Source organism: Zosterops lateralis (assembly GCF_965231275.1).
Source record: "Zosterops lateralis genome assembly, chromosome: 10".
NCBI lineage: Eukaryota > Metazoa > Chordata > Aves > Passeriformes > Zosteropidae > Zosterops > Zosterops lateralis.
Genome location: NC_139770.1, coordinates 4778617 through 4806329, shown reverse-complemented (window position 1 = coordinate 4806329; position 27713 = coordinate 4778617). Strand labels below are relative to the sequence as shown.

The 27713-nt window shown below is 41.2% G+C and overlaps 1 protein-coding gene across 3 annotated transcripts in view; it reads right to left on the bottom strand.

Moving 5' to 3' along the window:
- FNDC3B (fibronectin type III domain containing 3B) overlaps window positions 1-27713 on the bottom strand; it is a 187141-nt gene that overhangs the window by 139997 nt on the left and 19431 nt on the right. For 2 of the 3 annotated variants that reach the window (XM_083868442.1, XM_083868443.1), the window contains exons 2-3: window positions 9316-9454; window positions 1556-1631 (exon numbers count right to left, since the gene is read on the bottom strand). In XM_083868442.1, coding sequence (XP_083724568.1) covers window positions 1556-1631; window positions 9316-9426 — 187 coding nt within the window. In that variant the 5' untranslated portion in view covers window positions 9427-9454. Of the gene's footprint in view, window positions 1-1555; window positions 1632-9315; window positions 9455-13089; window positions 13114-27713 lie in introns of those variants that run through there. The other variant, XM_083868444.1, reaches the window with a different exon arrangement.

Here is a 27713-nt window from a genome sequence, read left to right as displayed (position 1 = left end):
AATTTCTAATAAAGCAGTCCTTCCCACTCTGAATATTCAGCAGCACATCTTATGTCATAGCCCTGAGTACGTGGCAGTAAGGAAAAAGCAAGTATCATCTGTTCCACAGGGAGCTACCAGCCGAGAGGCACTGCCCAGACAGAGACTTTCATGCTGCCTTAACACAGTGCTAAAATTATTCCTTACCCTGCTAATCATAGTGCCATGTGGGAGCATTGGAAAATGCATCATTATTGTCTGAGTGCTGCCCTATGTATAGGGAATACATTCACCTTTAAACATCCCAAACACTCTATAACCTTTAAACATATCAAAAACTCTATCACGGGAGGAAAAAAAAAAAGACACTAAGATTGGTGGAGCAAGGGGGTATGTAATTTCCAAAAACACTGCACACAAAATAAACCTCTCTTCTATAATCACCTCAGAGCGCAAAACCAGAACTGTCATGAATCCAAATCTTAGTATATTTGCAGGCTGATTACAACAGATCTTCTGCAATAGATCACTAAGTTCCACAACTGCATGGTAAGAGCAGCTTTACCAAAAGGAAAAAAAAAAAAAAAACCACAACACCACAACATCAACACAGCAACACAGTCAGGTGTTTTCCTGTGTTTGAAACGTGTACTTAATTCAGCAATAAAAATATTTTACAATAAAATAGGATCAGAAGCTTTAGCTTGAAAAGAATATCAAGAATTTTCAGGCCAAACTGAAAGGGTGTATACAAATAAACATGAGCCTTGGCAGTCAATGCTGCAGCTATACCAAATAAAAGGAGACAATCTTATGCTAGAAATTCTAAATCAATTTTATGAAAGCCTGCTGATGAGTACCAAACAAGTCCCATTGGCACAAACACGTTAAATTACTGGGAACACAGAACCAAGAGGTTTCAAGTTGCATTCATTTAAATACACTGTCTGAACACCACTTTGAGCATGAACAAAATTATAAATAAATAGGGTCATAATTATATTTGTAATGGAAATCTTTCATGTACTCAGCCAGAATAAAGCATTCTTTTCAAATAAAAGGAGTAGCCAGCTTTATTCCTCTGTTAATTGCCACATGGACCAATTTCTTACCACACAGCACGTTGGCTATAAATCTCAACAAGCAGCTTTAAATTGCTGTTATTATTGCTCATCAAGACCAAATAACCCTGGATGGTGTTCAGGGGAAGCTTCTGTAATGTCTATCTCAACCAACTATTAATTCATCATTTCCATGGGGATGGAACTTTGAGCAAGAACCACCCACTCCTCCACTGTTTAAATGGAGGGGGTGTCAAAGAAAAGATGCAAAGAGGCTGCAAGATGGGACTGATAAATAACAGAAGAGAGAAATCCTCCTGGACTTCCAAGAAATGCATGACTCATTCTGAGATATTGAACTCCTAGAATACAGAGAGCAGCCACGTCTGCAAGTTCTCACTCCCCAGTGCCTCAGTGCATTTTCAGAGCTGCACATCAGGTTTTTGGAGAGAGGACAGAACAGGTATCCCACACAGCACAGCAATGCTCATCCAGGTGTTTGTGTATCTTCTTACCTTGGATGCACTGGAGGGTTCCATCCTCAGCCCTTATTGTAAAGGTTTCACCTGGATTCACTTGAACCAAAAAGACCTGCAGAGAGAAAAAATAAACATTTGTTTCATTGCCATCTCCAAAAATTTAAATTTTCCCAAAACGGCAACTGTGCTATCCCTTTTCTGGAAGAGGAGGGGAGGCAGGGAGGGAACAGACTGGCATATTACACCTGTGGGTCCCAGGCTCCAGGAGCAGGCAGAGATCTGAAACCCACCAACTCATCTACATTTTAAGAGCTGAAATAAAGATGTAACTGAATTGCACACAGGTGAGAATTATGGCTTTGAGTTCCACACCAAAACCTTGAGGGTGTGTTTAACTTGGCCAAATGCTGGTAGCTAAGGACATAAATCTTCAGACCAATGGCACATGAGAACAGAGAGTACATAAACTCCAACATGCAGCACCAACCCATAACGGGGTTTCAAGTTCACAGGACAAAAAGTTTTTTGCTGTGGGGAGTTGATCCGTTATGTTTTCAAAAATTTCTATTTCAGTCTTGCACATAACAGATCTCAGTTATGCAAAACCTGTAGGTACACAGAGTTCAAGAGCTGAACACAGAATCAGTAATAAACTATTTATTAACAAATGTAATATTTTTAAAAATAATAAAACGATCACCCAGACTCCCATTGCTGAATCCTGCAGATGATGGGATCACACACGGACCAGGAAGCACCAAAATGTCCCAGTTCATGGTATGTTGTATCATCTTTATTAATTTTCAGGTGTCTGAAACAATGGGTTTAAAACCTCTGATTTAGAATCCTTTCTTAAATGGACAGTTTCACTGGGAACTAGAGACCATTTATCCCACCTTGCTGCTCGTGAAACTTTCACTAAAATACTTTAAACACACTCCTGCTAACTGCTTTGTCAGAAGTTCAATCAAGATATAAATTAAATTTTCAATTTGCACCAAGATTAATCTACATCTTTTTTTGTGAAAGCTCTCTTTACATTTAGGTCTGGTCTTTATATTCTGGGACATCTGCATGCAGAATTTAATCATTCAATCTGGAAGGAGACAATCTGAATTCATGTTGTGTTTCTGAATTCCTTAAGCCAAATGCATAAGATAATTATTACCTAGATGACCTTTTGAATTACAGTAATCCTACAGAAACCCATTATTCCACCAACATTTTTAAAGCACAAGCTGGAAAATCAGAAAATGACATATGAAAGCCATTATGTTGTCTGCAACAATCACTTCTCAGGGAGCACTGATCAGGGTGGACCTGATCCAGCATACAGAGCACAATAAATGGTTCAGAAAAGATAAAAGGCACAAAGCCATTCCATCCCTAATCTCCGAACAATCAACATTTAAGTGACAGCATTTAAGTGCTCTTCTGCTATGAATAGGCGTGAATTATCCACCACGGGACATGGGCAGCAGGTCAAAAGAAGCGCAGAGCAATGCAGTGTCATCCAGCTTAATAAAAAAAAATCCAAAACAAACAAGAAACCAGAACACAGAGGCCAAGAATTATAGAAATATTTCATCAGCTAATTTGCATTACGTGTCTAAACCAACAGCCCTAAAGTTGGTTATTTACTAACAAATTTGATTAACTTAAATCAGAAGCCCTTGCACACCTTTACAGCTTTGGAAAAACTTGGTCCAGCTCCTCCAAATAGAGACCCTAACTAAGACTGATGACCCCAGAGTTGGAAGATTTACAAATTCCTGTCCCAGGAATCCATCATCAGCACAAGTATCCACATTAGCACACCTGCAGTTGTCTCTTAAAAATAATTCCCTGGGGTTCTGCATTAAGAAAAGGTGATATCCCCAATCACAGCTGTTGCTTGTGATGGTCAAAATGAAGCAGCATCATCCTTGCCCAACCACATAGGGTTTAAAGACAAACTGCTCCAGCAACAGATTTGTTTCCTGTAGAGCAGCAGCCACACAGCTTTGTCCCCCCATCATGAGCCTGTGGGCACAGCCTGGGACTTATCTACAATAGCTTCTATTAAAATGTTACACATATGGAAATAACTCCTTATTGACAGATGCTCCAATCAGCCACCTTTGGTGCAGACAAAAACATTTACAGGCTGTTGCTGGGGGAAGACAGCAATATCAAGAGCAAACAGGAATAGCCAAGGTGTGACTGATGTGGGTCAACAGTGGAGCAAGGGCTGGGCACAAAGGGAGGACATGAAACCAAAGCAGCCTCAGACCCAGGAGCAGCAACCAGACTCCTCAGGTAGGAGCCTTCCAGAGGCTGCAACCCAGCCCCAGCCCCTCCCTCCCCAAAACTGGAGTAACTGGGGTGTTCCCAATAATCCATCCCACAATCCAGTCCCTCCATGCTGCACACAACTCCCCAGAGCTCACAACTGCAAAGGCACTCAAAGACATGCAGAGCTGAGGCCAAACCATTAAAGCAAGCACACACTGAGTGTTATATATGGGGCACCTTCCAGCCAACACCCCTGACTTGTCCCAGTTGCCTGGGACAAATAACGTCAAGGCACACTGCAACTTCTTTTGTTTACATACACACTAAGTATCTAAAGCTAATTCCATGATTTATTTTCCCCACGTCCCCATAAACAACAAAACCATATTCTGCAGCCTGGAATGCAGCTTCCCTCTTTCCTTTCACACAAGGGATCTTCATGAGAACGCCTCATTTCTAAAGCTTTTAATTAAAAAATCTGAGGAAAGCAATAAAAAAGTGTTAAGATAACGTCTCTATTTTAATGAAAACAAATCCAGACGATCTTTAGTTGTGCTATGCCTCTTCCAATATTCATCATAACAAGTACACACAGTTATGAGATGGCAACAGGGGAGAAGAACTTGAAGGGTCACTTGGAGCCCTCAGTGCTGGCTGGCAGCATCTCAAGGGTGTGGTCTCATGTCCGAGATCACCCCAGACCACTTTCAGTCCTTGGCCTCCTCCCATCCAAAAAGCTGGAGCATGTGACAGCTAGGAGCAGCAGCAGCACAACACCAACACAACTTTTCCCTGAAAAGTACTTGGATGTTTAATTTAGCAGTTTAATCCACTCAGTGCTGAAGCCCAGCCATACCTGCTGCATCCTCAGAGAAAGCTTGTTATCTCCATAATGCTCTTTTTGCATTTACTTTGCATTTAAGAATGTCATTCTGTTTTACTGAAAGTCATGTTTGTTGAGTGATGAATGTTACTAAGTTGCATAGCTACTATAAATATTTATAATCCCAGAGAGTATATCCAGAATAAGTTTTCATGACGAGCCAAGCACGTGTCACTCGTGCCTCCCTTGCTCCCACTGTCCAAGTCTCATGGCCAGGGGAAGAGACTAACGAAGTGCCCACAAATTTAATGCAGGCATAAGGTCAGGTTCAGAAATAAATAATGTGACTCTGGGAAGTTTTGGATTGGATATTAGGAAAATTTTCTTTACTGTGAGGCCCTGGCAGAGGTGGCCCAGAGAAGCTGTGGATGCTGCTGGATCCCTGGGAATGTCCAAGGCCAGGTTGGACAGGGCTTGGAGCAGCCTGGTCTGGTGGAAGGTGTCCCTGCCCATGGCAGGGGGTGGAAAGAGATGGGCTTTAATGTCCCTTCCAATCCAAACCACTCAATTATATAAAATGATATATACTATGGGGAAACACTTTCATACAAAGGCAGAAATGCCACCTGCTAAGGACCAAGGGCATACACTTTTATCACTTTTGTACTCTACTGGTTTATTTATGCAAGAGTTTTAGTCCACAGAAGGAAATTCCCATTCAAGACAGGCCATCATTCCCCACCTGCTCTGTGGCCTCTCAGAGCAGTGAGTAGGATGACATTCACCTGAACCCATGTGGTGCAATTCAGTCCCAGAGCTCACCTGAAGTATTTCCCCCTTATGAGAACATATTTCTCACTAAGGTCAAAGAGCCACTTGCAGGGCTCAGGCCTATTAAAACTCCACATTAAACATTTTCCAGTGTGGTGAATTTTCCCTTCCATGAGATATATCATGCTTCATACAGCTGGGGAGCACAACATCATAGGCAACACCCGAGTTCCAGCCACAGGTTCCTCACAAATGCTTTAAACCATTAAAATTTACTGCATTTACAATTTCTATGGCACATGACTTACGAAATGCATTCCATCTTTTGGGAAAAGAAAATAAACAACAAAACAATCACTTGTATCCATTCTGTTATCTACTTTAAAAGATTGTACCACAGATCCCAATGAATTTCCAGGTGCATCCCATAGGAATGACCAGGGAACTTGCACCATTCTGTGTGCAATACTCTTCTCAGGAACACATCCCTCAGTCACACAGAGCAGGCAGGCTGAACACTTTCAGCATCTCTTCAGTAAGAAAAATCAGGGAATATGCAACATCTTAAACAATAAAACTGACTTTTTAAAAATAAATACTTCCAAAATAGTGTCTTGGCTTAAACTTTTTTTTTTTTTTTTTTTTTTTTTTTTTTTTGACTGGACAAAAAATGGAGGTATTAATAGAGGCATGAAGCAATTCAGTCAGTTTACCACAAGTGCTCTGTAGGGCAAAACCCACAAGTGGCAGATCCTGAACCTCTTAATTTATCAAACCTTAAAACACACATGTCAAAGAAGCAGTAAAAATAAAATAAATTAATAAATTGAGAAAGCATAAAAAAATAATAACTAAATTTTGGCAGAAAGTTCATTCACTCGGCTCAGATGCTGTGGCTCAATATAAAACCCAGCTGAAGTGCTTTCAGTTGTTTGCAAGGTGCACAGCAGACTTGTTATGCTACAGGGAAGTACCAAATCTTGTTCCTCATTCAGCTGTACTCTTGTCTCCCTCATTTAAAGCCTGTGACCCTAAAAGACTAGAACAAGCACACACAGCACTATGTGCAGTGCCTAAGCTTAAGCCAAGTGCTGAAACCACAGGACTGGGTAAACACAGCTTTCCAAAGAGCAGGCAAGCAGAAAACCTGCTGCACCTCTGCAGGTGCAATGAGTGAACCAAGCTGAAATAAAACTTCCCTGACTAATTAGCCCAACATTCTGTACAGATGTGCTGTAGCACAGCTAGATTGCCCCTCCACTTTATACTCCAAGCTTTTTAGAGCTTGCAGTGGAGTACCTATAGGAAACCACTGAAATTCTCAGACCAAAAGGTTAATTATTGCTCCCTGAACCCCCTAAGGAGTTACAAGTGGATTAGAAGCAGAAACAGCTCTGGAAGCAACATGAAAGCATTAAACACAGTCAGCAGTAGTGGAAATAAAGTGTGGGAAACTAAAAAAAAAAACAAGTCAAGTGCTAGAAATGCCATTTTGGGTAGTCCAGAGGAGAGGGATTACTGTCAAGCAGGCAGAGACATTCCTTGTCCTGCCTTGTGCAGCCCTTACTCTCAGGAAGATAAAGCAAGTGAATGTTCCCATGCAATTGCCTTAGACTGCAGGCCTGTTCACTGGCAAATTTGCCTTTTGCATCACTCTCCAGCTGGCTGCTGGCAAGGCCAAGGCGCTTCACCAGCTCCAGTCTGCTTTATTCTACGTGTATAAGAACGGGTCTCTTGAGGAAGGGCTTTTCCCTGGAGCTCAGCATTTCCAGGCACAGCTCCTAATGCAGCTCTCTGCTGCTGGCACAGCTAAGGCTTCACAAATCCAGTAACACATAAGGGTGAGCAACAGCCAGAGTGCCCAGAGCAGCCCATCAGAACCTCCATTCTGTCAGCCCCAAAGCTCGAGGCACTGCAGCCTGGAAAACTCCACACACCTCATCCTCCACCAGCTCTGCTAGGATGCTTTCTCACCACCAGCTTCTAATGGAGACTGTAATTACACCCTGTAAATAAATGTGTGTCCTCCTAAAGCTAGAACCTATTTATGGAGTCATATAAACCACCTTTCTTAAGGAAGTCATTCCTATGCGAATCTATCCTGAAGGCTCTTCCCACCTTACAAGTAACTAAAATAAATCTCTTTCAACAAACACTTAACATTTGTTTCCACATGACAACAAACCATGTTAAGAGCAATTACCATAGTTCATTTGCAAAGATCAAACAAAGCATTTATTCCGATTTCATTCCGTTTTTACAACTGTACTTATAAAAACAAAGACATCACCTAAAGCTTCAGGAATAGGATGAAAACAATAAAGCACAGAGGTAGTTAAGCTTTGCAACAGATAAGGGTACAATCCAGACTAGAGGCCAGAAAAGTCCCATGGAAAACTGGTATTTCAGCTACAGGTACTTCAAGAGATAATGAGATGACACCTAAAAGCATCATCCAGCAAACACACAGAAGGGGGACCTGGCCCAGAACTGTTCTACTGAGCTGTGCTTGCATAAAACAGCAAAAGCAAGAAGCAATGTGCTTCCAGTGCACCTGCAAATCTTTTTAATGCAAAACATTAGCTGAGAAACTACTTTAAAGGCAACAGAGGCATCTGCCAAGCCAGGCTGCTGAATCATCAAAGATGGGGAAATTGAAATATTGGGCTTAGAGCACCATCTCAAAGGAGGGCAATTCAGAACATTCACTTATTCTTTCTGTAATACAGAAGGACCCACTGACAGGACAGCGTGACCTGGTAAGTGGTTTCCAGCAAAGAAGAAAGTGTGCACTTCAAGAACAATTATCCTTTCCAGTATGAATAAGACTGTTCCTTCATCTAAGTGTACTAATATTGGACTTAGTAAATATAGCCACTAAAAGCATTTTTTTCTATTTTTTCATGTCAAAGCACACTTCGCAAAAATTACTTTAAAAAGCCAAACAACTAATCCCAATAGTGAAAATCTACGTCATAATGAGATTTCAGATAACCAAAAAGACTTAGAACCTCACCAGGAAAGCAGAAATTATTCTTCCTCTTTAGGTTTGTCTAACTCAAAACACATCTTGGAAGGAGGAACAAATGATCCAGGGAACGAGAAGTAACAGAATGACCTTTTATACTGATTCAAGGACAGCTTACTTCTACCCTCATTACAATACTTTGCTGAAATTTCTCATGTGAGGAGAGAACCAAATTGAGCAAAACAAAAATACTGCCAGGGTAGACGTTCTCCAAAGAGACACCTTGACCCCAGATGACATTTCTGGGAACTCACCACCCACCAGCTTGAACCTCCAGAGTGTATTATGACATGAAGGCATCACTGTGGTCTTATGATCATTCCACCAACTTCTGATTAAGGTTATTGGAGAGTATCTCCCCCCAAAAAAAAAATAAAAGCAACTTCGATCTTGCCTCTGTTCAAAAACCGACTCAAAATTCACATCTGCTTCTTGTAATAAAGCACAGGGTAAGTACACAGGCCTACTGGGAAAGGTATAGTGACGTAAGCAAATAATAGCAGACATCACTGCTATTCTCCATTTCTTTCCTTACTTCCATTTTTTTCTCATCTCAGCATTTTTAAAACCTTAAAATCTCACCACAAATGCTACTAAGATGGCTGGACAAGGGTGAGCCCAAGCAAATCATAAGACTAACTTTCTGTAAAGCCCTCAAACGTGCAGCATTTATACCCATTGTTTCAATTCCACTATTTTTACTTCAATGAACACACGTGCAAACAAATACATTCAATTTAATTTACTTTAATCATTGTTTTTAATGTCTTTTCAGTGTAAAGGCAGGCGTAATCCCAGGAAATACTCTGCACTCCCTAGCACTACGGAAAATTGTTTTCCACATCTTGAAAACATCTTGTTGACCCAGAAACAGTTTATTTGAGGCAGCCCATTTCTGACCTGCTGTGATCCATCGCCATTCACGATGTGAGGCATCATGGCCACCTCCCCGTTCAGCAACGGCGGCAGCTCCAGCGGGATTTGGTCGGTCATCATCATTGTGACGTACATTCATGGAGAATTTTCCTCAACAGACTTCCTGCAAGAGAAGACATCAGTTAAGGACCCTGCAAAAAACCCTGCTGTACCTTCAGAAGGTTGTTCTGCCAATTCAGGAGCCTAAGCAGGAGCCCTGTTTTTGTAACAGGAGGCGTACGGGAGCTCAAGGCTCTGAACAAAGTTTTAACTGTTAGATCGAGAGCGTGGAAAGTCAAGTTTCCATGCAAGAATTCCAAAAACCAGCTAGCCAGATTTCCACTGTTTCCCACAATTATAAACCTCAGCCCTCACTGCTGAAATATTCAGGTTCTGAGACACTTAAGAGTTTTGCTCTTAAATCACCATCCTGCTTGCTGCCACAGCTCTTGGAACTACATCACCTGCATGGTCAAGATGTTACAGCAGTTTCACTCAATAGCCACACTTCAAAGCCAAACACCTTTATTTTCTTTCTAGGGCCCTGTAAACAGTGTGAACTGCCACTACAAAACAAAGATCAGACACCTGATTTCCATTTAATCACGACCCAAAAGGATTAAGGCTTCTGCTGGAGCAGAAAGGACAGCACATCCTCAATGTTCTGAACACCCCGTCCTAGGAAGGGCAACAGAAAATGATGACATCATGTAAGGACTTGTGAAAAATCACACATCACTTCCAGGACACCCTCCCCCCTTTCACAGCGAACTGATGAGATACATGAGCATCAGTAAAACCATGAGGAGCTGCCTTGTAAAAACAAGTCTTAATTCAGTGTTAAGGGTATCATTGTGCTGGTTTATGAGGCAGTAAACCAGCTCTAGGGAATAAAACAGATGATCTCATCACATCTTATCTAGACTTCTGCACAACAACTGCTAAGCAAAACAACCTCACGTGCCCAGTGGTGAACAATCTCCTTAGTACCCCTCATGCTAGAGAATCCCAAAGTCATCCTGAATATTTTCATATACATCTCAAATTCAAGTTAGAAAAAAAACATGCTGTGACTTAGGTGGCAGCATAGGTGATCAGTGAGCACAAGATGATCAGAGTACACCAGAGTACAGAAAAGGGAATTTTTGGCAAAGAGCATGGGACACAACTAGAGAGCCGTAAAGCAGACGTTTAATTCAGCTGCTCCAGTGGGGATTAAGGACTAAGCCCCACCAGGGTCAGAGGATCCCGTTCCATGGATGCTGCAAATCTTAAATCCCCTCAGCCCCAAATGCTGCTAGACTTCAATTTTTTTTGTTGTTTTTTTAGTTCAACAACTAAATTATGCATTTCGTTGAAATACACTGTCTTCATTTTCATCAGCCTTGTCCAGAGCTCATTGCAATCTCATCACCTGCACAGCCTCCTGATCAGAAACATCAGCCTGACCAAGAGCCGCTCCTCCAGCTCCTGAGGAGGAGCACTTGTGTGATTTAGAAGTGATAGCAGTGCCCACACAGACTGAATCACATCTATCTTTTCACTGTCATCAAACAGACTCCTTCACATCTAAGCAGAACCAGTAAACTGAAAGTACATTTGTTTTTGAGAAGATATGCAAACCTGGCAATGTGAACTCCAGCCACCAGCATTTTAATTTAACTCAGTACCAAATCTAGCACAACTCTCACAGCTCTTTCCACTGTTCTCATCTGTGAGAAAACACCTCTTTTCTAATCATCACTTCACCAAGATATAAACAGAGGCAATCTATTTTCATCCGCCTTTAAATTAAATCCCTCTTTTTATTCAAGACTCAATTATTGAAGAGAAGCTCTCAAGAAGCCTGAGATACAGTTGATGTTAGGATGGTACATCCTAAAGCTTTTGCTTCTCATAAATTCACAGTTTCAGGGTTTCCCTTCAAGAAAGATCCAAGCCCAACAACAATATTCAAAGGTGTTGGGATTTGGGGGTGGAGGAGGAGGAGGAGTGGGGCAGTGAGACTTCACTTTCTGGAGGTTCTGTTTGTTTAAAAAGGAAGAAGAGAATACGTGAAGTTTTGAACCATTTCCTCACTGCTTGGGATTAAGAAATGGACTGAAAGAGCCCAATAATGAACACCAGAGAACACATGAATGAACAGTTTCAATGGAAACACAGTGATTTAGTCAACAGCCAGTTGTACCTCCAAGTACTCTGGCTATACATGCAGTTATTTATGTATCTATGGTCTGTGTGTATGCAAATGTATATATTCACATTTAAAGCTTATTTATAAAGAACAAAACATTCATAGAAACTAATTTTAAACCCATACAAAACAAAACCCCAATCTCCAAACAAATGACACATTCATTTAGTGTGAATCTGAAAGTCAAGCTTTAACAGTTTAAGCATCACTCTAATAGTATTTTGAGGAAAAAAACCCTCATGCTATAGCTTAAAGTGACATATTTTCCTAGTAATATTTCCATTCCAGGCACAACAACGGATATGTTGACATTTATTTGCTACGTGTCATTATTTAAAGTGTTGCAGCTACATTCCTTTTGCTTTATTAATGGTTTGTCACTACAGCCGTGTCTACACTAGACTCACTTGAAAGGAGAAAGACAAAAAAAATAAGAAAACATAAATAAAAAGGGCTTCCTCTATTTGTCAGATCTGGTATGACCCGATCAGAGATGATACCAGCAGCAGTACTGGCTACAAGGCACAGCCACTGGCAGGAATTTTTGGCAGTATTTCACAAAGATGTACTCCAGGCAGAGTTAAAATATCCACCATGAGACTGGCAGACTTCACTGCAAAGCCAAACCCTTTGGAAACAGGTCTCACACACTTTTCGAGCTTATTTGTTCACCCATCCTACTTAAAATAGATTTATTAGACGTGCTTTCACACCCCTCCTAAAGCCTAGTGTTCCTCCTCCCTCAGGGGATGCAAAGCTGATTAATACAAAGAAAGTGAGGGCTGAACATAAACAGTTCCTTTTTCCTGCAAATTGGGAACATCATGGAAGAGAACACCAGACACGACTCAAAGAGCCAGGTCACATTCCAGGATATGAGAATTCTTCCTTAGCTAAAATATGAACTGCCAAATACTAACCCACAGCCTTTTTTTCAGGTACTAACTCAAATTTGGGGTTTTGTCTAGAAAGCTGACTATATTTAAATTTTAAGAAGATATTTCCTGTGCGTCTACATTCCCTAGGTTTGGCTGGGACAGGTCACAACAACGCCAACATGGAGTGAGAGGCTGCATCTCCCTGTCTAGTTTCCTCCAGGAATATGGAAATCACAGCTTTCCACTTTGCTGTAGATCAAGGAAGAAACAACCATCCAAGTTTGATGTCTCTGTCCCCAAACAAAACTTCCAAATCTTTTGATGTCCGCACATTACTGTTGCAAACTTGATTTTCAATTCAGCACTGCAGCCTTCTACTGATCCCTGAGATGACTCCATTTCCTTAAATTAATTCAATATGTGAATTAGTAATACATAAATTAGTTGCACATGGCACTGGAGAGAAAATTAAAACACACAGAAGAATAAAGAGTAACTATCTAAAACCCAATGTCCATGTATGGTCAAATAACATGACCCAACAGGTTACGTCAGTTTTCCTGAAATTCCAAAAGCAGAGTGAACCACATCAAGATACCCAATTCTACTTTTCCTAGAAGGTTTCACTCATGCTATTTATAGGGCTGGAAGCCAAGGACATTTTTCTTTCTGTGATTTTCTTCCTACCTTCTGTCTTTTACAAAGCCAAAGAACCTCTTCCAGCTATGGCAGACAAATGCAGAGAACCTGGCAGAAGCAAGAGGAGTTGTGAATATTGAGTCCTGTGACTGCTCTTTCCAAAGACTTGATTTTTATTTCCTTGCAGCAGACCATTAAAAGCTCCTGAACAAAGTGTTCTGCTTTTTTATCACAATCATCTGGAATTACAGAAGTTGTACTACAACAAGGACAGAGAGTTTTCAAGACCAAGTAGAGCCACGTACCCGGGTTTATTTAATATACAACTAAAATTCAGTGCTAAACGCACATTCTACTCCTGCAGTGCATATTTAAGGGTATTCTGCCTGAATAGAAGAGAATGCACTGCAGAAAGAATAAGAAGTTACCTCGCCTTGATAAAAAGAACCTTGAAACACACACAGTATAAACTTAAAATGGAAGAACTTTCTCTTTCCAGCCTAAAAATACACCCCGTATCACTTCCCTATGACAAAGTTCACACACAGATGGTACACACACAGGGTTACATAGTCTAACATTACATTAATACATGTACCACAGGAACCCCTCTTTTTCCATGCTGTACAGGCTGGGTCAGCTCCTCTTGCACAGAGCCTGTTGCACTGGCCAGAGAAATAATCCAACCCAGCAGGAGCTTCCTTAGCACTTTACAGCCATGGGCAAAGCCAGTTCTGGTGTTATCAAAAGCCAGAGTCTGTTGATAAGTGCCCTGCTGACCACCAGTCACAAGGCAACTGCTTCTCCTCCCAGCCAGACCAGGTTCTGCAGTGAGGATGTTAAGAAATCGGCAGTTCTCTGACCCAGAAAGGAAAGGATTTTTGATATCTGATCTGCATCCTCCAAAACACATCCTAACAGCATGGCCAGCCCAAAACCTCCAGTATCACCTGGACATCTAATGTGAACACAGGAGGGTTTCCCCATCCACTGCACCAACCCTCAAACACTTGTGTTGTTACAATCAGTACAAGAGGAAGGAGGAATTGCTTAAAAGAGCTTTGCCATGGTTAAAAAATACATATGGAATCATAGGTTCATGTCACAGGGAGTTCCATCTGGCACACTGAGAGGTCAAACGTCTTTAGAAACACTGGCCCTGAAAATAGGGAAGACTCAAGTATTTCTAGACCAAAACTTACTTTGGAAAAGATATATGGTAAAATACAATGAGAATTAAAAAAAAAAAAATGAGTATTCACAAAAGCCATTACCTGCAGCATATCTTATTCTTCTTCCATAAAGAGAAATAGTCCTGTAATTATTTGTTATTTTTCAGGATGTTATATGTGCAATTGAAGAACCCTATCAAAGTCTGGCATGTCAAATCATGTTACTGCTGGTTATTATATAGTTGAAGAAATGGGTGGTTTTCCAGAGTAGTTTTGAATAATCTTTTGAATAAGGAAAAACAACTGGGAAAAAAATTGCTAGTATACACAAGGTGAATATGTACACACAGTCTTATTTGTACACACACATTCTCAGACATGAAGAGTTTAAAATGGGTCTATTACCCACTGGGAAGGCTCTGAATGAGGAGTGCTCCTTCTGCACATTCCTCCTGATGCTGGAATTTATGTGCAAGAGATGAGGGAACTCTCACACTGCCCTCGTTTCCCTACTGTATTTTGTATAATACACGTTGAAATTTGGGATTAATTAAAACATACATAATACAATTATATTTTCACCGAAAAGCAGAGTGGTAAATATAGCTGCTATCAAGAGACTCCTGCCATGGCTTGCCACTCCAAAGAGGAGTGGTAATAATTGTTCATGTAGAAAAGCCTCTTGAGACATGAGCAGTACCTGGAGGTATGTGCACAGATGGTTGGTCAAGGCACAAACAGTCTGGAATTTGTCTTGTCTGATGTGCCTTCATTAGTTTAGTTAAATCACATCCGTCTGAAGCGCCACTGAAACCTGAACACATTCTTTCTCTGTTTAATTACAAACACGGTAGATTAATTTGGAAGCATCCAAACGGACGGGCTTCTTCATAACGATTTTGAAGAAATACAAGCAATTCTAAACATCTCTTATGACAAAAGAAAACAGATTAGAGGGAATACATACACACAATCCACTGGCATTTTATGAAGAGGTAGTGAAATGCCTGCTGCTTGCTCTCTGTGTCATTTTCACAGACACAAGGCCACAGTAGCTGGATCCTATCTCCAGCAAGCTGAAAAGCATAAACATCCTCTCAAAACTTAACCACTGTAATTAATCAGTGGGTTTATTCCCCTCTAGTTTATTTTAAACAACAACACATTTCAATGTGCGGGGTACATTCCATCTCTGAAGATGGAATTATCAGCAGTATTCAATTCTACGCAGGATCAAGGAAAGTTAACATTGTTTTTCCCCCACAGTGGTGTTAGATTCCCAAGGCAGCAATCCAGAGGGTAATGATATGAAGATTTTCAGTAGTTTGCATTTATTTAGACCCAAAATTTGACCTCAAATTTTCCAGGCTTGAAACTCCATTATCTTAAAGAACAACAAATTTGTGCTGTAACCAGCTGCACACCCCTCATAGGAAATGTTTGTCATTCAGGAACAGAAAGACTACTGAAAATTGGTTGCTAGCTTAACCTTGGGAAGAAATGGAATAACCAAATAACTTCAAACATGTACCAGAAATGAGCATCAGGAATGGGGTATCAGGTCAAACTGCATCATGCTGGAGTGTCTTATTTCACAAGGCAAGTACAACTACTCAGCAGGTAATAGCTCTCATGAAATATTGGAATAAAGTTACCTGGCACACAAAGGAGTCTTTTACCAATAAAAACCTTCACCCCACAAGGGGTTTTTCCCTTTGGTTTTCCAGGGGGAAATCTTGTGAAAACTGATGTAGGAAAAGTGAGCTTGCCCTCCCCTCCCAACACCACCCACGCCTAGGGTGTGCAATGCCTGAAGGCCATCACATTCATGTGCAAACCTAGTGGAACTAGATTTAAGAGAATAAAATACACCGGGGTGAAACAGACCTTCAAAATTTTTATTAGGCTTGTATTAGCTATGGCTGAGCAGAAAGCCACAGGCAGACAAGTTAAGCCAATGGTTCCACAGCATTCTCGCTTCCGCAAATAGTATTAGAACAGCAAATTCATCTGCTGCTCAAAAATCAATTCCAAAACACTCAAACGCACCACGGCTACAGCCTGCACTGCTGGCAGAAGAGCAAGCTGCAGAGACAACCTGTATACAACCCACCCTCACTATGTGGGTTTTTCTGTGCTTTTTCTTCAAATCTGAAAATTAAGTTAGTCATTTTTGCTATTTATATTCCTTTCCTTCTTTGTTCTCACACCTTTCTTTCCTCACCTTCCTCCGAAATGGATGAAGGGACTCTCGAGGGATGGAGCTGCAAAAATAGAGAAGTTTTCAAGCCCACAATTCTCACACAATTTCACAGTAATTCTTCGAAGCAGCCATAGGCTGAGTTTAATTCTTCTTGCACAAGAGTGGCCAATTGCTTTTTTCCCCCCATAATTTTTAGTGTTGTTGTTTTTGGCACAACTTGGCTTTAAAATAACATCTACTTCAAACTTTTTTCTCTTTTCAAGGGAAATTATTTTATGCACTTCCAAAAATACAAGCAGCAATTAACACTTCAAACTCATTTGTTGCTGCTTGTCCATCCTCAGAGACATTTGAGTTAAGAGAGTTCTGAGTGCTGTTTAATTGCCAGCTGTTCAACACACTCCCATCCCAACTGCACTCAGCATCTCTGTGCTTTTCCAGAAGACAAAAAGTCACTTGAAACAGGATGGGAACAAAGCAGGAGTAGACTTAGATTATGTAATTAGGAAGAAATTCTTCCCTGTGAGGGTGCTCAGGCCCTGGCACAGGTTGCCCAGAGAAGCTGTGGCTACTCCTGGATCCCTGGAAGTGTTCAAGGTCAGGCTGGATGAAGCTTGGAGCAGCCTGGGATAGTGGAAGGTGTCCCTGCCCATAGCAGGGGGTGGAATGAGAAGCTTTAAGATTCCTTCCAATCCAAACCACTCTGTGATTCTCTGATGACATCTGCCTCTCCACAGGTCAGCAGGAAAGCACAGAGCTCTTCCAGCTGTGGTCCCCCATCACCAGGGCAAGGAGAGGAGGATGACAGTAACCCAACAGCCCTTCCTCCACCTAGAGCACAGATTGGTCCCCTAAGTGCCATTCTACACAACACAGACAAGACTGCACACTTTCTAACTAAATGATCACCCTTTTCAGTTTCTCTGCACTCTGCATTGCCTCTGACAAAAGTAATCTGCAAGTAAAAGTCACATGGGCTAGCAGGATATTCAGTAAGTTTAACCACAATTGGAATAACCTGTTATTTGCTTGAAGCAATTTGTGTGAGGAGGAACAATTCCCTTCAGTCCAGACCTACCCTTGTCTACAAATTGGGCCCTGGTCCTGCAAACATTTGCACTAGAGTACATCTTTACACATTCAATACTTTCATAAGTACTGAACTCCCTCAGATGAGGGCTGCAAGCCCAAGAACGTGCCCAGGGACACGGGCAGAACCTCTATGCAAAGAGACTTCCTTGCACAAAGGTGAAAGTCAGATAAGGCACAGGTATGCAGGTATGCTTCATCTATTTGCTTTCTTCCTCCATTTAATAGCCAAAGTATTAATCATGGTTACAGCTTGATAAGCACAGCATTTGTCGATAAATACCCTCCCCTTCAACTCTGCTCTCTCAAATAATAATCTCTCTACAATAATACCACAAAGACCTTGGTTATCTCTCCTGGAGCTCCCGTGCAATGGGGAATCTACTGGAATCAATGGGGTGGGGATTATTTATTTTTTTTTTACCCCTAATTAAACTACGAAGCAGAGGGAAAAAAAAAATAAAAAGGCTATCTATCATATCAATCTGCAGCTCTTGAAAAGCCTGCATACCAAATCCCATTTCCAACAAGGTCTCAGCACACCTTTGTGCAACACAAACTCAGCTGCTGTCGCCATTCCCCGCTAACCTGACTCCGGGCTGACGCTGCCGTGCTGACAAAGTGGCTCATTGTGTTATTGTGGGAAAGCACTCCACTGAGATCTCCCATTCCACCCTGGGATTCAAGACCAGGCATTCACATGGGGCAGCCACCGCAAGGGAGCACCTCTGGAGGGCTGCCGGGGAGGTTTCTCATGCAGGAGGAAAGTTGAGCCCGTTATTATCATCCTGCTCACAAAATCCAAGTGTTTAAACCACATCAGTGAACAAGAAAACCAACCCAAAACCCAGCACCCAAACCCCATCAGTCCATGACTTTTCAGCATCAGGAGAAAAAGTTAAAGTTGTCTTATACCATCCCTTACTTTCACAGAGCATTGAGTACATTTTTCAGAATTTCTTTACTTTTCTGAACTGCTTCATGAAAATGAAGACAGTATGCTATCTAGGTAGGCTTCTCCTAATTGGAGATAGACAGGAATTTACAATAAACAAAGATCTGAAGCTCACCAGCAGAAAAGAAACCACAAAGTCAAGACGTTGTTCCATTTTTGAATGAGTAATTTTGGCATCCAGGACCTTACAAGAAAAGAGCCTCTCCTACTCCAGGTATCTGATTTTTATCTCCAATGATAATAAAGCATCAATGAATTTTAAAAAACCCCAAATCTTTAAACGCACTGTACTAGGGGGGGTTTGTTTCCTTTAAGGTGGGAAGACAAAGTGTCTCTACCTAAACAGAAAATGCTGTGCTGAATGTCCCACCTGCTATAGCTAGAAAGCTCAGATTATCAATTAAATGGTTTAAAAGAGAAAACCTTTGGGGTTTGCTGCCTGTCTGAAGTGGGGCTCAGTTTGTAACACAGCCTGAAGGTGAAACAAAGTTCTGTTTATACAGCAAAGACAATCTGGTGAGGTCACCCAGCACTCAGGTAGTCTGTACCCAATTTAATTCTGAATCCCCACCCTTCTAAGCTCATCCTCATACTGCCAAACCATTCAGGCAATGGCAAGATGAAAATTATTCTCAATAAATTGTATTAGTCTGTGATAACAATAAATACAATTAAGTACCAAACAGCTTGTTTTATGAATTGAGAAACCAACAGCACTTAAAACTACACCAAACCCAGAAGTGTTGGTTGAAAGGCAGGCTCAAGGCATGGTGCCAGCAGGGCAGATGCTCTTCCCACCCTGGGTGAAGTCAAAGACAGCAATCCCAATCCTACCAGTTACAAGAGTTACTCATTAATAGGTTACAAGTTTTTGTTAATTAAAGTTACCTAATATTTCACCTATTGACTTTGATACTACAGCTTTCAGGTGTGAGCGGTGTTACTAAGGGCCTCCAAAGAAAGATGTGGAAATACATACAAGCCAATAATAAGAACCAGGATGAGCTAAATAAAGGAAAGTACATTCCTGCAAACTGAAATTATATTTTTTTTACTGCAAAGTTTGTATTTAATTAAAAAGGGGACAGTCATACTCCTTTATATTTCCCTATTGATACAAGCACACACAGCTCCAATGAAGCTCATTAAACCCTTGAAGCTCAAGTGAACTTTCCACATCCTTTAGATGACAATATTCCAGTCAAGCAAAAAAAACTTAAACAGGCAAGCAGCATAAAACAAACCAACTTTCAAGCTTCATGTAACATGTACCTGAAGTTTCATTTTCCCTTGTTACACCTAGAGAAATTAATTTCTATAACCACTTACCAAACTTCAGAGGTAGAGGAGTCTAGAATATATTCAAATACAGATAAGGAACACACAGAAAGGAAGAATTAGAATTATTCAGGCTGGAACAGACCATTAAGACCACTGGATTCTACTGTTAACCCAGCAGTGCCATTTCTCCCACTAAACCATGTCCTTACATGCCACATTTACACACCTTTTCAATTCCTGCAGGGCTGGTGACTCCACCATGTCCCTGGGCTGCCTGTTCCAAGTTGTTCTCTGTAGAAGTTGGTCTTACTAAGCATCAGTGGGGCTTTGTCATGAGGCAAAAAAAGTTTCTGACTTACTAAGATACACTTTTATTACTGCTCTGTGAGATACCAGAGTTCATCCTTCCCTTTCCCTGCCTCTGTAACAGCATCCCCAGTCCCACAGATAGATCACACCATTCCACCTTCATCTGTTTCCCAGGCTGGCACAAACATCCTGTTTGCCACTTAACAACATGGGAGAGATCCAGTGTACAAGCCCAGAGCAGATCAGCAGCAATAAACTCAGCATTAAGAAAGCAGAGCTTATCTTTGAGTTTTGTTAGACAAAATCTTTTTGACTGTAACAATCTTTAGCAAGCAACAGCTATCCACAGCTTTCTGGAAAGAAATTTTTAAGAAAACCCTACCATTTTCTCCGATTTTTTTTTTTTTTTTTTAATAATTCTAGCTAGAATTCAAAACTTAAAGTATTTCAGAGAGGCACAGAAAAAATTAGCCTTGCATTCTAAAATATGTAAATCTGAATTTCAAGAAATGGGCTTGTTATATGGAAGTGGGGAAAATTACCTTAACAGTAAGGAGTTCTGGGGGGGTTGGGGAAAAAGTACAAATATACAATTCACACATAGAATTTCAATAAACAGGTGAGAACCAAATGTACAAGTACTTCAAATATAAGAAAACCCATCTCATAACTCAAGTGGAAAAAAGCCAAGTGATAAAAAGACAAACTACAAGAAAGGCTAATTCTCTGGAGTTTTTTTTTTTCTACAGTATCTTTCATAAATATAAACCATTTAACCACCACATGCCCTGACAGCCTTCAGCTTTTCCTGGACATGCATCTCACTTTGCCTACTGCAAGAAAAATTCACAGAAATCCTGAGGAAGCAAAGAACATTCCACTGAGTCGAGGTCAAATATACAAATATAGTATATATGTATATAAATAAATTTCAAAAATTCAATGTGGCTTGACAGCAGCAATTCTTTGACAGTGGAGGCAGAAACATCAGAATATCAGCAAATGCAGGAGTCTGCCTGCAGGGTTCTGACTGCATTAGCACTGGACTTGAGCAAGAAAAAAGCTTCCCCGACAAATTTAGTTGTGCTCAATTTTACCTGAACGATATAAGTGACACATGGCCTGACCAGATTTTACTCTCAGGGGAGCTCTATCGAGGCACACTCAGTTTGTGTGAATAAGCTGGAACACCCAGGTGTTATCACCAAAAGTACAGCACAATCTCAATTCTTTACTATTTACATTCTGACCCAGTTTGGTCACATTTTGGCAGCATAGAGCCCACACAGATACCCACCTTAACAATACAGTACACAGTTAATCAATGACAAACACCTACCCTTTAACACCAGCTGTTCTCCCAGCTAAAGCCTTCACAGGTCCCAGAGATTCCAGCAGATTGCATTTATTCCCCAGTTTCTAAGGGGAGGACACTTTGTCATCATTTGACATGTTAATATCTGGTCTAAAAAATAAGTTAAACTGATATTATTATCCACCTACACCATGGCATATTACTCCTGGGGCAGGGGAGGAAGATGACATGTCCATGCAACAATTCTTATAAAGACTCCCAAAAGTAATAGACCCATGTAGAAAACAACCCACACTCCCACTCTCTCTCATGTGAACATATTCCTCCTCCCATTTTTGTCTCTCTAGTTCCTAATCATAACTCCAGGTTGGTACAAAAAAAACAGCAAGGGTGTTCAGGGGAGGTTTAACCTGCTGATGAGAACATGAGCAGTGGTGCATGCTGCAGAGAATCCCCACAATACCAAACACCTGTTCAGCACCTCATCCTCCTCCTGGTGCTCACTGAGGAAATTCCCTCATCCTTAATGAATTTGGACTGGTTTTTTTCCATTACCCCAGATAAAACTTCAACCATAAGGTTTTTCTCTAATCTTGCTCTGTGTTCCCAGGTGTGGCCTCACCAAGCCCTGCTATGAATAATCTAAATCACAGATTGCCCCTCACCATCCCACAGGTGCCAGAGATACCTTAGAGCTCACACAGCTTGTTGGAGCACAACACATCTATGTCAGTGCTACAGCTCTGCAGAAAGTCATCACTGTCCACCACAGTTTTAAATACTCACAAGTTAGTAATTTGAAATTCAGCATAACTACCAGCTGCTTTACCCTCAGCATCCTCTCTGTTCAAGGAAGTACAGAACAAGATTCACCACTATTTCCATCAGAACCTCAACTTGTTACAACTTTTGTCTTTATATCTGAAGCTGAAGAGCTGCTCTGATTTTCCCCCTTCTGATGGATATACATTAGTGGTACAGAAATCTCAAAAGAGTACTTGGTCTGAACTAACAGATGAGCTATCCATATTCACCTAAATTGAGCAGATTACAACACGTTTATTATTAAGAACATGTCATGGTACATTACTCTTTAAGACTTTTTTTGAACACTTCTTGAATTGATCAAATTAAGGAAAGTCATTCTGTTACTAGTAATTTACTACTTATGACAAACAGTATGGGTTGAACCTCCCACCTGTAGATACAGTACTTGGGCTAATAATAAACAAAAAGCAGTTGTACAATCCCTGACTGCATTGTGCTTACAGCATTAATACTGAAGCACCATCGAGGCTTTAAAAGGATTAAGAATTCCTGAAGAGTAACAGAAAGCTGATTTTAAAAAATGCAGAAATGTGGAACTATCTAACATCACAGACACTTAGGATTTTCCAACCAGCTAACAGAAGGGCAATTCACTCTCAGAAGTCACCATTCCCTCTAGGAAGAATCAGTATAGGAAAAGAAATGTAGTGCAGTAAAACATTATACACCAGCTGTCAGACCTGTAACTGATACTGTAACAGGGATCTACATTTGTCATCAAGTTACTCAGTCACTGGCAAACTGAAATGTAGAACTACAGCAAGTGAGCTCGCCATCCCAAATACAAACAGCTATGCCAGACAAAGGATAAAGTCTTTATTTTAGGCGCTTATGTTAAAATCAGTATAGCACATTATGTTAAAATCAGTCAAACACAAGGTAGAGGTCACAAAGATTTTTTAAAACATTAATTCAAGAAACCTAATCAGTGGCAAGAAGATATGAACATGCAGAACAGATGCATAGGAGTCACTGCTGGTTCCAAACTGCAGTATCTCAACACATACCAGTGTCCCAAAACCAAAAACAAGGTGGATTCTGTTCAGTACAACAGTGTCAGGCCACTCTATATCAGTACAATAAATTGTAGCTTCCCTTGGCAATTTTATCTCCTGTGGGCTTCATTCAGGGTCCTACTCTTCCCATATCTAATCACAGAGTTTTGCTATCATCTCACAAGTCACAAGGCATGTATATATACACACACACATATATATATACACACATTCATCTACATAACGGGTATAAATACCTTCATTTATCCTAAAACCCTTGGAATGCTTTAAGCACCGCTCAGAAATAAGCAAGTTCAAAGAACTACTAAAATGGTCAAGAGAAAAATCTCAAATTCTCCCTCTCTCTTTTTTTCCTGGATTTGACCTGCCACCAAACCCTGTGAGGGCTGACAGAGTGTCCTTAAGCCCTGACTCCCAGCACACCCCATGCCAGAGCCTCACACACGTTCCGGGGAGCACAGCTCCTGCCACTGGCGCATACCAGAGATTCCAGATCATTTTTGCATCACGACTAAAATGTTCTCATCAACTTGGATTTCTGTTATAACACGTTACTCCGGCCTCAAAAAGCGCAATCTCAGCATGGTGAGTTTCAAGTGTCCTTTTCACTGAACCTTCTCTTGGGTGTTGGGGGTGCAAGGAAAATGGGTTGAATTTAACACACAGCATAATCTTCATGTTTCGAAAAAACAAATTCTAGCTATAAACCTTAAGAATGCCACACACCTACCAAATTCTTTTCACTTTTTATTAGCACAGGGAAGATAGGAACAGGGTACTTCACTAAAGCCTCACGTCTTCATTACATTGCCTTTCTCCCACAGGTTTTACTGAATTGCCAAGTACATGTTGCTAAGTTTGAGAAACTTACAGGAAAATGAATCCTTTATGAAAATACTTGTTGCTAGAAACACACACACAAACAGGAAAATAGACGGTAAACAATAAATTCTCATTGTATTTAATAGCTGAAGGTCTTTGTTCACAACAGCTACCCCAGAACACGCAGCCACATTCATGGGATCTATGAATTCTATCTGAAGTTTACAGAAGGAAGCATATACAAACAGCCTCACAAAGGTATTTTCCTAGCAGGAAGCTACAAGCACTTCTCTGCTGCCCTGGCGGCGGCGGCCCCGCCGTCAATGGAGGAGCAGTGGCAGCAGTGCTAAGCACACTTTACTTTCACTGTGGGATTAACCAGATCACAAATCACCAATTAAATCCCGCTTTATGATTTAGGCTTTTATTCATTAATGAATGCAAAGGCAAAACATGCAACAGAGCCTGGTGGAAGTCAGTCAGGAGAGATTTGCTCTGGCTATCCCTGTCCCAAGGCTCAGCCCTCTTTGGGATTAAATAGCATTTTAAACAACAGTGTTCCAAAGTCTCATTTTTATAAGAAACTAGTGGTTAATTCCTGTACATTGTTGACAGCAATAAATACAAATTACTAAACATTCAATGTGCAACTGGGCATGCTGGTGGTTTACTGCTACATAAGGGGTGTGTATTTTTCTGTCTTCCAAAGCTTCTCTCTTCACTTAAGATGGGAAAATTAGCTCATCTTCTGCAATGCACAAGTTTCCCTCCCCCACTTCCATTTTGTGGATTTTTCTCCCAATAATATTGTTGAAAAATTCCTGAGGACAGGAAACATCCTGAGCAAAGGATATCCAGCTTTATGGCACTTAAAATGTTGCGCATTCCTCCCTATCTATCACTGCACGGCCCAGCTGCCGGCATGCGAGAGCCTGTGCAATGCCTTGGGGTGGCCAGGAAGGGCCTCCCCCTGCACATCCCCCCAGGATTCCAGCCCTGCAGCTTTGGATAAACCAGCTCCTTCAGGTTTCTTCAATTTCCCTTTTCTGTGTACTCAGCCCCAGCCACCTCCATGGTCCAAGGAGACGTTCTGAGCTCCGCTGGCTATCAGGAGCACATCCTCCCCAAGGCCTCCTGATAAGGTGCTTTAAAGTATGCCCACAACCCTCATCTTAATGGCCTAATCTGATGTAGGTGCCTTGCCCTTTCAGAGATCCCTTCGTTTAATTTCCTCAACAACTGCACTCCACAAAAGCAAACATCCTGTCCCACTTCCAGAGCCAGATCCCAGTGGTGGCAGGCAGCTGCCAGCAGCACAGGCACTAGGGGAGCAGGGAGGAGCAGCACAGAGCCAGTTCATGCTGGGGAGCTCCACCAGCTGTCCTCTTACTGAGCCAGTTCACCCCCTGAAATGGGCCAGAAGTTATCATAATGGACAGGTTGTTGTAAAAGAAAGCCTGACAGCTTTTCAAGCAGCCCTTGGGCCTGTCCCACCCCTAAACTGGGGTCCCCATAAACACATTGTTAATTGGACTTCTGCAGGCAACAGCAACAGTACAGAAATCTCAAACTTTGAATGAAGTCACCTAAATTACACAACTGGGGATACTGGGGATAGTCACACCATCACCTGCTGAGGAACTCTTTCCTGCTTGACAAGCTTCAAGTGCCATGGAACAGTATCAAGATTGACAATTCACATCTAACTTTTTTGCAGTAGTCAGTAGCTTAGGTTTCTTAACCAAAGGCAGACAAATCTTGCCCATTAAAACCAGAATTCAATCCCTTTAAGGCGCTCTGACACTTCAGTAGCTTTCTGTCTCCTCCTATGAGGAGAACAGGCAACATCCAAAGCTAAATGCAAAGAAGCTGTTGAGGTAGAGCCAAGGCTGCCACCTCTGGAAGGAGGGCATCTCTTCCACAGAGAAATAAAGAAAGCATTTCAAGAAATAAAAGCACTAATTCTGACAGCACAAAACCACAGCCGTGACATTTGGACCTTTTTAAAATAAATTTCTCTAAAGATTTTTAAGTGCCGCTTATTCTTTTAACAGGCATCCAAATCTAACCTCCGTAATAAAAATGCTTACCCTTTACATCTTCACTAATCTCTATTTAAGTATCTTTTCTTTACAGGAACACCAGATCACTGTGGTTTTACTGGAGACAACAAGGAGCTAATGCTCCTGCAGGAGACCTCAAAATAAAACCAGCTCCCATTTTTAGTATGCCAAAAAATGATGGTGCTTCTTGGAGTGTTGTAAGACAGCCTTAGCCAAAGGATATTCTCATTCCAATTAATTACACTTGCAACATCTGACAAGTTCATGGTAGGAGACCCATTCCAAGGGAAGGTCCCTGTGCACTGGCCCTTGTGTCAGCACATGGACATGGAGGTACTGACTCTCCTAACTTTGTCTTTGGGCAACATCCAACTCCACGCCCAAAGACCATCACAACATCCAGCAACGCTGCCCACTAAGTACCTGGACATGAACCTTGACACAGGTTTAAGTATATTCAAGGGGGTTTGATTAACTGAGACCAAATAAAAACATACACTTAAAGTTTTAAACAGCTGCGTGGGGTAGAAGAGAGATATCATGACTTTCAGAAGAGATATCACCGGCACCTCTTCTCATGGCAGAGCACACCTAAAGATATTTACTGTACTATGGCCACAGTTTTTGTAAGAGCAAGTATTCCCTTTGAAAAGCAGTTCCACAGAGAGAAATATGTATCTTGTCTGAACACCACATGCTTGGACACACTCAGGCTTCAGTCAGCACTGCAGCAACAAAAGTTTATTGTAGTATTTCTCATTTCTATTGGCTTCCCCTTGTTAGCTGGCACAGGTTAGAGTCTACTCGGTGCCTCACATCAATAACTGATGTTCAAAGTAAAATGCAAAAAAAAAGGATGTCTTGATCTGCTCACAGAGCAGAGCAGGCACTTTTATAATAAAGTCATGTTTATTCCAGAACACTCAGTGCCTGGGGGAAACTTGCTCCTAGAAATATTGTTCTCAAATATTTTATACTCCCAGCAATGCCCACAATCAAAATTTACTCCCAGGCAGCAGAGAACATCACAGCTACCCATCCACCTCATGACAGTTCCCAGCTGAAACTTGCTGGTTTCTCCAAGCATAACTCACAGTGTTGGATTCACAATACCTTTGGGGTCTCTGCTCTGAGGTCACCTTTCTATCCCATCACCAACCCTCCAAACCCATCAAACTTCACCAAACTAGTGGGTCTGAACATTTAAAAGCTGAAATCAAGACATTTCCAAGGGCGAGTAGGTACATTAGACACTGCCAACAAGCTCTGACTAGACTGCAAGAGCGAGGAAGAGATTTTGGAGAGCACAGTGTCTGCTCTGACACATCTGCCCACGGGGCATGAAGAGAATGGAGCCAACAATGTAAGCAGAGAAATCTCTGTCCTTAGGTGACACTGAGGCAATCTACACGTGCCAAAATTGTTGTGCAATTAGTATGTTCTTAATTCTGTACCCTTAGAGAAGTGTTCTTAATCAAATGAAAACAAGGTAATGCAAAATAAAGCAACCCAAATAACTAATTAGCTAAAAGATGTAGAATGGAAGCAAAATGAAGTGTCTAATTATATATATCTACAGTTCAACTGCACAACACTACAGACCTATAAAAAAAAAACAT